Below are 13559 nucleotides of genomic sequence, written 5' to 3'. Positions count from 1 at the left end.
TTTTCATTTTTTCTTTGTGCTGACTGGAGAATTCTGGGTGCTGAGGTCCACACGTCTTAAAGTTGCCAAGTTTGAAAAAACTGTTCTATATTAACACTCCTTAAATCCTCTTTCATTCATTCTACTAGGAGATTATACTGTCTTCTAATGATTTTCTTACATGTTTCCTATTTTTTCTTCCTACAGTTCTTCTGCTTTCACTCCAGTTTCCTGACTTCCTTTGTTTCATTCCTTTCTTCCATTATATCTGTTGTTCCCCAAGATCCTCTCTTGACACTCTGGCATATGGGCCTATCACACTCAGAGCTTTTACTTCACTATGTGATCATAAATAATTAAGATATACTTTTAGATCCATTTAGTATTACCATGTGTGAATTTGTTTTAATTTATTTGGGGGGGGGGGTTATATACTGCTCCAATCCAGTAGAGCTTTGAGCATCATGACCTATGCTTAAATGAGATTTTTAAAGCAAACAGGTCTGTTTCAGAGCAATTATTCATCCAAACAACCACCATTGTCATTAATTCTTGACTCCAAATTAGACTTCTATACTTGCCTTCTCACTCATCAATTTGTGTCTTCTAACCGAATGATATTTACTGCATCACATTCATTCAGAATGTTGTAGTTTTTTCCCCCCAAAATACATTCCTCATATTTTCATGATCACAGTTCTGGTGTGCATGAAAATAGGAGCCAATGGATTCATATTTTTGTAAACACCATGAACAATCTAGATGACTCAGCCTTTCTTTATATTAATCATTCATAATTTTAAAACTAAACTTTCATTTCTCCTCTTTGTATTCTTAAGCTGCACTGCATAAAATCAGATCACCATTTATTCAGATTGGCTACATCTTTCTCTTAGTTTTACAAATGCCTAGTAGAGTTGTTGGGAATCAGAGTGTGTCTAAAAATTTAACAAATAAATAAAATATCTTTTTTTCATTCATTCAGGCTTTTTACTTTATGTTCCTGTTAACATTCCAAATTGTAGTTTTTCATATTCCTTGATTGTCAACAGATGGTCCCGTGAAAATTACTAGGACATTTAATGTAAACTGATCAATGGGCTGTTGCCCATATGTCACCAGTTATGAGTCATGTGTAATGTTCTGTCACACTAAAAGATAGTTTCATATTAATGTAGTCTTCTTCTTTTTCTAGATTACATACCGATTACGATACCTCCTTAGGGCAAGGTGTGATGCCTTACCAGTATCTAATACTACCATTCAGTTTCACTGTGATCCTAGTTTCTGGGCCCAAAATATTTTCAACTTAGGTATGATGAACTCCATTTGGTTTTGTTAATAAAAACTTGATATTACTTGATACGTTTACCACATTAAATAATTGTATTTTATTTTAAGTACTTTTTGAAATAAATAGAATATACATTTTATTGAACTATATACCATCTCTGAGTAATGATACACACTTTTCATTTTGGTTTGCCCTCCATTCTATCTCTAGCATGGGGAATCCTATGGGAAGATAAAACTTTATGTGGCAGTGTGCAGTGTATGTTCTGGTACACTCATCTTGTTTTGCTCTATTTGCAGGTGATGCAATGTCTCAGTTGGGTATAGGTTATATTTATATTTAGTGTATCAGTCACTTACAGCAGAGTTTCCCAACCTTTTCACCTTTGCAGATGGGGATGGTGGAGAGGGGATGGTTCCACATGGGGGGCAAGCACACCCAGCTCCTTTTGCGCAAGCTGCAGGTATGTGCACCTGCTGCAAGCGCAAATAGCACATGTTCACATGCTACTTGCACAAGTGAGGATACACATTCATCCACTACTTCTGTGACCTGGTTCCGAAAGGCTCAAGGCCGGGTAATGGGCTGTGGGTTGGGGACCCCTGACTTACAACTATGTATCCAAAAGTGTATAACTTTGTTAATTGAAGTGACATTATATAGGAAAGTTGTTAATTTAATAGTGTGCTATATTAATTGGAAGTTTGCCAAATATATACAGGTAGTCCTCAACTTGTGACCAAAATAGAGTTCAAAATTTCTGTTGCTATGTGGGACAGTTAAGTGAATTTTGCCCCATTTTATGATTTTATTGCCACAGTTGTTAAGTGAAGCAGTGCAGTTAAGTTAGTAACACAGTTGGTAAGTGAATCTCGCTTCCCCATTGACTTTGTCAAATAATCACATGAACCTGGGACACTGCAACCATCATAAATATGAGTCATTTGCTAAGCATCTGAATTTTGATCAGTGACCATGATGCTGCTGCAATGGTCGTAAGTATGAAAAATGGACATAGTCACTTTTTTCAGTGCTGTTGTAACTTCAAACATTGGCTGAATGAACTGTTGTAAGTCGAGGACTACCTGTATTTGGCAGTTTGTAAATACCCGGCCAATACCTTAATGCATTTATATTGTTTTAGGCAATTAAATAAAAACACGTCTAATAAAGTAGTTCTAGATTAACAATGTTTAGCACAGAGGGGTCTCAGTGACTGATGCCAGAAAGGTTATCTATTATTTGTGATAGAGCTATCCTCAGTCAAATTGTAACTTATAAATATAATTATCTTTATTTAGGTTCTTTGGTAATTGAAGATAGTGAAATCCCACCACATATGCCTAAAAGCCCCGTGACGGAACCAAACATACAGCCACAAAGTGGGTTACCTTCAAATCAACTATCCAAGTTCCCAACGCAGATCAGTTTAGCTCAACTTCGACTTCAGCACATGCAGCAACAGGTGCTTGCTCAGAGGCAGCAGGCACAGCGGAGGGCAGGTCCTGTGGGGCTCCCAGACCCTAGAACTGCAGGGCCTATGCACCAGACTCCCCCTCCACCACCACCTCCCCCTCCTCAGGTAAGTTACAGCAAGTCCAGAGTAGAAGACAGCTATTTCTACTTTATTTGGAGGAAAAGATAAAGATAGCAAGGTAGTATAAAAAACATTATTACACAGATTAGTATTTTGTGCATTGTACCACACTATAACTGTCAGCATTATTATTTATTATTGTAGGAGCTCGGGGGCTGCTCTAACATTCCTAACATTAATTGGTTTAAGCCACTCCCTTTTCAGACTTCTATATATCTTTCCCCCTTTAAACAGGCTGTGAAACTTACTTTTTCAGGCTACACTGTTTATGTTGGAAATGAATACCACCCCCAAAATGATGTATCTTTTATAATTTCTTTAGCAAACATTTAGGAAAAGATCTGTTATAACTAATGACCTATTAGTTAAGAAAGGTGTTTTTTTTGTATTTCAGCAACCACCTCCACGTTTGGTAAACTTTCAGAATCACAATTTCAAATCCTTTGGATCAATTCCTCTGGCTCAGTCAGTGAGGTTTCCTCAAAATCAAAGCATACCACATTCATCTGTAAAGCCATCTCCATTACAGATGGCAATTTTGGCACAGCAAGCCATTAAACAGGTACATTCTGCATGTGATGCGTAATAGTATATCAAGAACTTTAAATATGTTATAAAATCTATTTTGCTATCTAGAGGAAAGGTAAATTAGCTCAATAGTTTTATTATTGGAAAGGAGGCACATTTTTGTTTGTTGGCTTGCTTATATATTGCTCATTTGGAATAATTTTTGCACTTTCAGAGCTACTTGTATCAACTTTAATATTAATAGTTAAGCAGAGTTCTATCAATCCTTATCCGTAATGTTCCATGCAGCTTTAATATCTCCTGTACATGGATTATGAAATAAATTACTTTCCTCTTTTTTCTAGTGGCAGATCCACAGTGGTCAAGTTTTGTCTACTTCCTCGAGTGCTAGCAGTACAACATCAACTCCCTCTAGTCCCTGTGCTGCTGGAAATGATGGGAAGACTTTTGTTCCATCTATGATTGATCTGAATTCAACAATGAGTAGTTCCTGTACCTTGCCTTCTTTACCAGATGTGAGATAGTGCTATATTTCTTGACTTTTTTGAAAGGTTTATTATTCCAGCATGCTTTATTATTCTAAAACAAAACTTGATGGAGTTATGCCATATAGTTTGGGATTAAAGTATACCTAGTGCATAAAGAAGTGTTGTCTTTTTAGAGCGCATTCTAGAAGTGCCTTTTTAATATCTAATCCTTTTTAGTGATATTAATGATCAAGTTCCTGTGTGTTTAGGTTCTTAATGACTTTTCCAGCGAGTTAAGAGCTAGCATCTGTATAGCTTTTCTGTATGTCTTCTTGTCTCAAACATCCCTAAGTTTCAACACAAGGCTATTTGCTATGCTATTAGAGGAAACTATAATTACTTTTTGTTGAAAAGTAGTGAGATAATGTTTTCCTATCTAGAATCCTTACCATTTATTATTATATTAAGATTGACTGTTCAGGAAGTGTTCCATTGGAAAGTATTGGGAAGAGAGAGCCATTTGCAGAGCACACCCAAACTAAACAATCTTCACGCAAAACTGTGCAGTCTCCTAACTCTTCGGTTCCATCTCCAGGACTTTCTGGTATGACAGCTATTAATTATCATTTTAAAAACTCTTATTATTATACTGTTAGACAGAAACAAGATCTAAAGCATTGGGAAAGAAGAGAACATGAGTGAATACCTAATCACATGGAAAGAATATGGCGGATATAGAAATACTCTTGCTGGTTGCCAAATAGCTATAGTGAAAAGAAAGTTATAGAAAGATTTGTAAAGCTCCTTTTAAAAGACAGTATAGTAATAATAGAAGAGAAGATAAAGAATTTTAATCATACATGGAATTAAATGAATATTAAAAAGTAAAGATTCTTAGCTTAAGTAGTAAACCAGAACTAAAATGGAGAGGATTATGTCAGTGACGAAAGCAATGCTGATTATATTTTTTAAAAAGATATTAGCAGCTAGAGAATGAAAAAAAATGAAAGTCTTTGAAAAAAATGAAACAGTCCTTCATCTCAGCCACTGGAAGTTTTTGTTTTTTGAAACTCAGAAGAATGGATGTTTGTTTTTGTTTCTCAGTTTTAAGGAAAAAACAGAATGCTGTAGAATTTTACAAAATTAGATTTGACATAAAGCATAAATGAGGCCTTGAGAGAAAATATTTCTCACTCCTGTTTAGAAATTCACTTTCATTTTTTAAGCAGGAAAACTAGGCACAAATATCAACCTCCCACTCTTCATATTTCACATTTTTCCACTATTATAGGATAGATTTGTCAATTTGTATAGCCACCCATCTCACAAATGAGTGACATGGGGTGGCATAACAGAATAGATAATTTACTAATATTTAAAGTGCAGTTCAATATGTATTTCAAATATTAATAGGTTATATGCCAGGATTTCTTTCTAGCCTAATGATTTTTCCCCTTATGATTTAGGGTTGGTTACTGTTTCTGGTGTCCATCTTCCAATGCGTTCACCCAGTGCCTCTAGCGTAGGAAGTCGAAGCAGGTAAGCAGACCATGTTAGTAAAAACTGATTCTGGTAAAAAAAAGTTGTATGGATTAGCACAGTGGGGCTTTATTTTCAAGAATTCTCTAACCATGAAACAAGAACACCCATCAATAGCCCAGCAATATATATTAAGCGGGTAGGGATAAGGTAAAACATACAAAATATAATTTTTACAAAGAAGATACATCATATGAAGACAAATTTTATATTGATTCTGCAGAAAATGAGAAATGTAAGTACTGTTAATTTAAAAGAGCTTAGATGATACTCTTTGGAAAGGTCAGTTTTTAAGTATTTAAAAATTAGGGCTTAAAAAAATATTTTACCTAGATGAAGAAAAAATATATAAAGACAACTATGGAATATGTTACATTTTTTATCATCTTGCTATGATAATTCACCCATTTTAATTTAGTAATTGAAATGTATTCAGTGTAGTTGACGTGTGCAAAAATGTTTAATGTTTTTTGAAAATATAAAATTTTAGTCAGTACTAAACATCAGGCTTTGTGCTAAACCATGAACTTTATAGAAAAATTATGGCACAGATTAATTTTCCCCACCTTATGCAAGCAATAATTTCTGAAAGCATTGTGCTCTGATTCAAATAATGCAAAACCTGTTTTAGTAATCTTTCCTTATTTTTTCTGTATGCTTCATTTATAGCTCTACTTCTTCTGCCAAACCATCAGGTGCAGATTCAACCCAGAGAGTCCCTGTGGTCATGTTAGAGCCTATCAGAATAAAACAAGAGTCTGGTGTGCCAAGTGAGAACTATGATTTCCCAGTTGTCATAGTGAAGCAGGAAACAGTTAAAGAATCCCGTAATCAAAATGTAATCAAAATTATGAGAAATAGTCTTAAATACAAAAGGGTACTAACTTGTTTTTATAAATTAGTTGAGTTACAATATTTCTGAAGAAATCTAACAGGTTCATTTTCAAGTTGGGAATAAAAACCACAGGCAGTTGATCGAATCAGGAGTGAACGAGTGTGCAGTATCAATCAATCAGTCAATTTTATTTATGGCCAAAAGGCCCAAAAGCCATTAGAGGCAGGTACAATGAGCCTTTCCCTTCAAGCCTTTTATGTAGGAAAACCTTACCTTTGTTCCTCAAAAATACACAAAATCATGCCCTGTAGAGATTCAAAAAAAAGTGCATTTAGCAAGTGTCTGAGAAATAGTGCTTTGTAGACAAGGACCCTGCTCAATCGTGATTTAAACATTTGTTCATCAAAATCTCTGAGAACAGTAGCTTTTTTCTTTCTCAGGTTTAGATCAGACAGGGCAGAATATTCACCCAATTACATTCATGTTTTCCATTGCATTTGAGGAAGGAAGACTATGTGGTAGGAGGAACTAATTTCCTTTCCACAGAAGCATTTTATGATGAGAAACGTTTAATGAAGTCTTGGTAGCTTTTTTAAAATCTGACCTATAAATGTTCAAATCTTCGATATAACATACCCTTGATAAGGGCATATCCAGCTCAATCAACTGGCTAAATAATATGTATAATTTGTCAAAGAGGCATGATTCTCTGTGTATATATTAACGTGTGCAAAAAAGATGCTTCATTTTGCTGAAATTAGGCATTAATTTTTGTTTACAGTCCAGGTTTCCAAGAGCCATTCTTTCCTCTGTGTTACTGAATAGCAGCCACTCCTCTGAAGCCTCAGTGTTGAGAACAGAAGCACCAGACAGTACAGGTGACCAACCATCCAATGGCAAGGCAGCATGGATGGGATCGCCACATGGGGGAGATGGCAGAAAAGATGATGATCCTAATGAAGACTGGTGTGCAGTATGTCAGAATGGAGGAGAACTTTTGTGTTGTGATAAATGTCCCAAAGTGTTCCACCTTTCATGTCATGTTCCTACACTCAGGAATTTTCCAAGGTAAAGTCTAAAGATAGCTCTTCTATGGCATAAACTCAAACATTATTTAAATGATTGCATCTGATTTTAAAGCTAAACTGGAACCAGCAGTGTGAGGTTTAGTCTATGAATGTATAAAACAAGATACCACTGTGGAATGTGTAGTTTAGCTCCTGTTCACATTTATGTAGGCTGATAAATACATCTGGATGCAGCAGCTGTATTTGTTCTAATTTTAAAGTATAACAAATAAATCTAGAATAGTGGCTTGTGTTTTTTCTGTTACAGAATGCTGCTTAAAAATCAACTATCTCAATTTTTTTCCAGCTTCAGATATTATACAACTAAATAATAGACTTTAAGTAGGTATATAAAGAAAAAAAATCTCTTTTGAGTTGGTTATATATCTGTTGGATCTGTACTTTCCCTTTAATGCTGCTAATTATTAAGAGCTATAAGTTAGTTGCCATATTAAATCCCAAAGGTATCCATGGTAATGTTTCTGATGTTTTCTTTCAACAATGTGGGCATGCAAGTGTGATAGATGGTATAAAATTGTGATAAATAAATAAGGGCAGCAATTGTAATACTCACTGATAACCAATATTTTGTTGTTGTTTTTTTGTTGTCTGAGGATTACTAAGAAAATAGTTTTATCAAAGCTAGTTGGGAATGGCCCTTGCCAGCTTTTTCTACCATCTAGATAGCTCTCTCTCCTGATTTGAAGAGAGAAAACTATATTCACACAGGACTGTTGCAGCAAAGCTATGAAGTATTGTAGTTTGGGGGGTGGGGTGGGGGAGGAGGTGGCGGCAGGGAAGAACATTCTATTCTATCTTTCTTTTTCCCATAAACCACTATCAAATTTATGAAGTAATCATTTAGGAAACAGGTCAGTCTGACCTTTTGTGTCTTTCAGTTTCATTTGGAGAAGAATTTTAATGTTTGAACAATTTGATTCCACTCAAAAGTAACTGTACCTATTTTAAAGATAACTATTTTAATACCTACCATCTTTGTGGTTGGGGATTCTCTTTCTGATTGACAGAAACTCAACATTGAATGAAGTAATTGGCTTCATTGTAACCACTGCGTTAACTTTTAACATTTATTGTAAGAGATAGGTGAAAGAATTATCTTGCAAACATTCTGAATGCAAAAATGTGAGGCTTATGTCAATCTTTTTTCATTTTTTTTCTCAGTGGTGAATGGATTTGCACATTCTGCCGTGATTTATCTAAACCTGAAGTAGAATATGATTGTGGTGTCTCAACCCATGTTTCTGAAGAAAAAAGAAAACTGGAAGGCAGTCCGGGTTTGGCACCAATAGATCAGAGGGTAATTTCATTGTATTGTGTTCATTCTACAAACTAGTTCTGAAAAAAGTGCAAGATAATAAAAATAATGAATTAATTAATGTTGAGAATCTGAGACAAAAATACAGATAGTAATAGAAATAGCACTTAGACTTATATATTGCTTCATAATACTTTACAGCCCTCTCTAAGCAGTTTACAGAGTCAGCATATTGCCCCCAACAATCTGGGTCCCCATTTTATCAATCTTGGAAGGACTGAGTCAACCTTGACCCAGTTAAGATCAAACTCCAGACTGTGGGCATAGTTAGCCTACAATACTGCATTCTAACCACTGCACCACAGGCTCAACTCTTCTGATTTTCTATTTCCATGTACATTTCAAGCATTAGAACTTTATTAACTATTATAGAGTACTGTTGTGATAATTTTCATGTTATCTATTTAAGCATAATTTTAATAGCTATATTTGGATAAATTGAATATGTACCAATTTAGACTACTCAGCATTTATAATCAGAGCAGTGCGTGTCTGGAATATTATGTTAATGTAAACTTGAGTTTCCTTTATTTCAGAAATGGTTCATAAATATACTATCAATATACAAATAACGAATGGGTATGAGATATGGAATATTTAACTTGGTATATCTAATCCTTCATAGTTATGAAATATGCCCTTTATCAATGAAATATCTGTTATCTCAGAAGTTCAAATGATATATTTCACATTTGTGAATATTAAGTTAAAAATATTGGTAGAAAAAAATCCATCAATTTGAGCAATTCATTATTACGTTAAAGATTGCATACTTACATAGTTTACATTGCTGTAGCAAACTTTCAAGCTGATGTTCCAAATAATTTTAGCTATTTCTGTCCCAATATATAGAAATGTGAAAGATTACTTTTGTACCTTTACTGCCATGAAATGAGCCTTGCTTTTCAAGATCCAGTGCCTCCCACGGTAGGTTATTAATTTTATTACTTATCACTGATATTTGTTTGTATCCATGATTAGCTAAACAGGAAGACTTCTGTATTGTGCTTAAAAGTACACTGACTCCCTTCTATATTATTGGGTCTTCTCCTTTAATTATAATGTTTAGTTCTTTCCAGTTGCTTCTAGTATTGGCCTTCAAGGTCTCCCTTACCATGTTTTTCTGCAATCCATAACATTTTGCCAAGCAAATAATTTTCAGTCAATCTGGCCCCTTAGTCCATTTAAAAACTCCAAAATTAATGTTTCACTCTTTTGTAGTTAATTTCCAAATTTAAATTCTTAAACTTACATGAAACTTTTTTTCCTGAGGATTGAAGGAAAATCACCCAGTAATAAAACTTACTATGTAAAAAGTTTTTGGATATTAAGGTTTGTGCTGGTTAAGATTGAATGATGACACTTTATTGTTTGCTAATAGATAAAAGTATAAAAGAGCAGAAGTATCACCTTTAAGTCCCATTAAAAAAGAGCTCCAGCTGATTTTGAAACTTTTTTTTATTTCTTCCTGATAGTTAACAGAAAATGTAGCAGGAACCACATTCCTCTTAAATATTGCAGCTGTGCAGTTTTAGCAAAATCGTATGCTTTGGAAAAGCTTCTCTTGTCTGCAACCTCCTTAGTAAAATCAGGATAATAGGTACTATATTCTTTTTACAACCCCACTACACCTGGGATTTTTTTAAAAATTTTTGAATAGTTCTATACAGAATGTCATTTTTATATATACAGTTATATACAGAAATTGAACAGTAGCAATATTTAAACTGTTACTCCAGTCCCTGATCTTTTTACAAGGGGATTTTATACAAACATTCAATTCCAATTAAAAATTCAGCAGGCAGAGAAAGAAGATTTCCATAAATTCTATACTGCAAGTTGATTAGGAATATTCTCTGTGTCAATCATATGCAGATTTTTCCTACATAATTGAAACTCCAGGAAAGTAATATGATTATTCAGAACATTGTGACTAACACATTTTGTCATCTTCCGGTCTTTCCATTGACCCCTTGGGCTAGGACTTCCTCAGTCTGTTTAAAAAATTTGTTAGGCTCTGTAGTAACTGTTTAAGACAAGAGAGTCTCTTTTGGCTTCATAAGTCATCAGGATGTCTTCCTCTGCTGCTTTTGATAGAGATTGGGTGGGGTGGGTGTGATACAGCTGTAGTTCACTAAGCTTTCTTGGTTCTAGCTGGCATATTTAGAATTAAAGAATCAGCTATAGCGGAACATTACAATAAATATTCTTAATTTACCAGTTTGATAAAATACTGCCATGTAACATAGGGTTTCAGGCTACTTAAAGAAAAAAAGGAACAAGAAGATAAATCAGCTAACATTAGTAGCCCCAACCAGAAATCCGTGGTGCTATCAGCCTTGAAGGTGGTGGTAGCAACACACCCCTAGCCATTGCTTGACCTGGCAGTTTTAGATAACTATTAGCCAGTCTCTAGTCTTCCTTTTGGGAGGATAGTTATGGAGAGATGGTGGAGCTGCCATGGCAAAGACTTGGAGAAAATAGATTATCAGGACTCAGACTAGATATAGAAGTATGGAATAGAATTTATATTTATTGCTCTTGTGGATGATCTGTGGCAGGATTGGAATAGGGAAAATATAACCTTCCTGGTCCAGCCTGATTTTGATACCATCAGTCATAGTATCTTCCTGGAGCACTGGCAAGGAGTGGCTTTTAAACCTAATAAAATAAATAAACAAATACATGTATAATCATCCGCAATACAGCTTGCTATTTGTTTTAGAACTATTACAGCTGAAAATATATTTTTCCCATTTCTTTTCATTGATGACGTAACAATAAATTTCTGTATGCCTAACAGCCATCTGGCTTAATATCTGCAATCTAACTTTTTTTTTAATTCCAAAACAACAGAAAAACAAACCCAAACTAAACTTCTGAAATATTGATCTATTTCTTTTTAGGTGCCTGACTACTATAAAATAATTAAGAAGCCAATGGATTTGTCAACAATAAAGAATAGATTGCAAGCACATCACACAATATATACAAAGCCAGAAGATGTTATAGCTGATTTCAGGCTGATATTTCAAAATTGTGCTGAATTTAATGAGGTAAAAAATAATACATGCTTATACATATGTTAAAATAACATAATTGTTAACTGGTATCGTGTAAGGGAGGGAAGATGACAGGTGGGCCACCTCTTGGACAATAGTGATGGCAGCAACACTGTACCAAAATCACCACCCCAAAGAAAGATTTGTGGCCAGAATGTAAATACCAACCTTCCATCCTATGATTCAGCTAGGATTTCTGCCATACCAAGGAGTCTAATTTTGAGTACCATGATAGTTTACAGAGCCATGTAATTATACAGTATCATACATCACTTCTCTTAACAAAAAATAATAGAATATATGTAATTACAAATTAAACTAATAATGTAACTTGTATTTGCCATTTCAGTACAGGTAATCCTCAACTTATAACCATTCATTTAGTGACCCTTTGAAGCTACAAGGACAAAAGTAACTTATAACCGTTTTTCACATTTATGATTGTCGCAACATTCCCATGGTCATGCGATCAAAGTTTGGATGCTTGGCAACTGGTTCATATTTATAACAGTTGCAGTATCCAGGGGTCATGTGATCACCTTTTGTGACCTGATAAGCAAAGTCAATGGGAAAGCCAGATTCACTTATCAGCCATGTTACTAATTTAATAACTGCAGTGATTCACTTAACAACTGTGACAAGAAAGGTCATAAAATATGGCAAAACCACTTAACAGCTGTCTCGCTAGAAATTTTAATTGTGGTTGTAAATTGAGGGCTACCTGTACTATAAATACAATAATGAAAGTTACAACATACCTGAAATTCTACAGAAGTGTTGACGAACTTGAAATTTATTTATCTGTTTCCAAAATAAGAATTCAAAAACATTTCTAGCAATATTTTACGTAGTTCATTCAGAAAAATATTATTCTAACAGTATTAATATGTTTAATTTCTCCAACAGCCTGATTCTGAAGTAGCTGATGCTGGAATGAAACTAAGTTCTTATTTTGAGGAACTTCTGATGAACCTTTTTTCAGATAGAAAATTCTCTGTTCAGCCTTATTGCCATTCTGATAAAAATAGTCCATCCCCAACAGATGACTCAGATGATGAATTTGTGCAACCCCGGAAAAAACGCCTCAAATGGGAAGAGCACCATTTTTTTAAGTAAGCTGCTTATATGTACTCTTAAGCAATTTTTACTTAAATATTTATCAATTTTTCATTTTCTTAAAATAATTTTTGACATTGATTTCTACATATAAGAACACTTACTGGAAGTAATGCCTTCCCCTGTTGGTATATATCTACCATGCTTATTTACCTCCCAGTGTGTTTTGGGAGGTAAAAAATTAAAAACAATTAATTAGAATTGGAAATTACTATTTCAACAAAATGGGGGAAGAAAAGCACATGGTTTGCTATTGTCCTAAGTTCCTGAGAAGTACAATGAAACTGTAGTTTCCCCATGTAATGACTTGTGCCCTAAAATCTAAAGCGTGGGCAGATGAATTAAAGTTCTTTGAAAATCTATGCCTTTGTGTGTCTTTGTGTGATCATATGAAGAGAAATCTTAATGTAATATTGGTTGGAAAACTTTATTTATGAGGGTTGAAATAAGACATGTACTTTAAAAAATACTGCAAGCTTTTCACTGCAGCTACAATACAAATGTATAAGTACTTTGGGGCAATTTGACCTAGTAGTGATATTCATGGTGTCTGTTGGGAAAAGTAGCTCCAAGTAAAATACTATACCCTAGAAGTAGGCATTGGATCTTCTTTATTTCCTCTCCTGTAAAATAAAGACGATAGTTCGCTGCGACTTTGTGCTTTCTTGGAAGTATGCCCAACAGAGAAAAAGATAAACTGAAAGTATTGTAAGTGATTAAAGTAGCTGCTGGGAAGCAA

At 34.5% G+C, this 13559-nt stretch overlaps 1 protein-coding gene across 2 annotated transcripts in view; it reads left to right on the top strand.

The window, feature by feature from the left end:
• The window catches only part of TRIM24 (tripartite motif containing 24), a 54092-nt gene extending 40916 nt beyond the window's left edge, over positions 1-13176 (top strand). The window contains exons 8-19 of one of the 2 annotated variants that reach the window (XR_014026930.1): positions 1175-1292; positions 2575-2855; positions 3265-3432; positions 3743-3913; positions 4334-4469; positions 5332-5404; positions 6074-6242; positions 7021-7307; positions 8489-8624; positions 9495-9569; positions 10118-10242; positions 11549-11685. Coding sequence is in view for 1 of the 2 variants with exons in the window: in XM_081331220.1 (XP_081187346.1) it covers positions 1175-1292; positions 2575-2855; positions 3265-3432; positions 3743-3913; positions 4334-4469; positions 5332-5404; positions 6074-6242; positions 7021-7307; positions 8489-8624; positions 9495-9569; positions 11549-11698; positions 12611-12820 (1974 nt within the window). In the remaining variant the exon portion in view is untranslated. Of the gene's footprint in view, positions 1-1174; positions 1293-2574; positions 2856-3264; positions 3433-3742; positions 3914-4333; positions 4470-5331; positions 5405-6073; positions 6243-7020; positions 7308-8488; positions 8625-9494; positions 9570-10117; positions 10243-11548; positions 11699-12610 lie in introns of those variants that run through there. The other variant, XM_081331220.1, reaches the window with a different exon arrangement.
• Positions 13177-13559: the final 383 nt, after the last annotated feature.

This window comes from Vipera berus (assembly GCF_964194415.1).
Source record: "Vipera berus genome assembly, chromosome: 6".
In the NCBI taxonomy this organism is placed as follows: domain Eukaryota; kingdom Metazoa; phylum Chordata; class Lepidosauria; order Squamata; family Viperidae; genus Vipera; species Vipera berus.
Note: the sequence above shows the minus strand (reverse complement) of the source record. Positions and strands in the feature narration are given on the sequence as shown.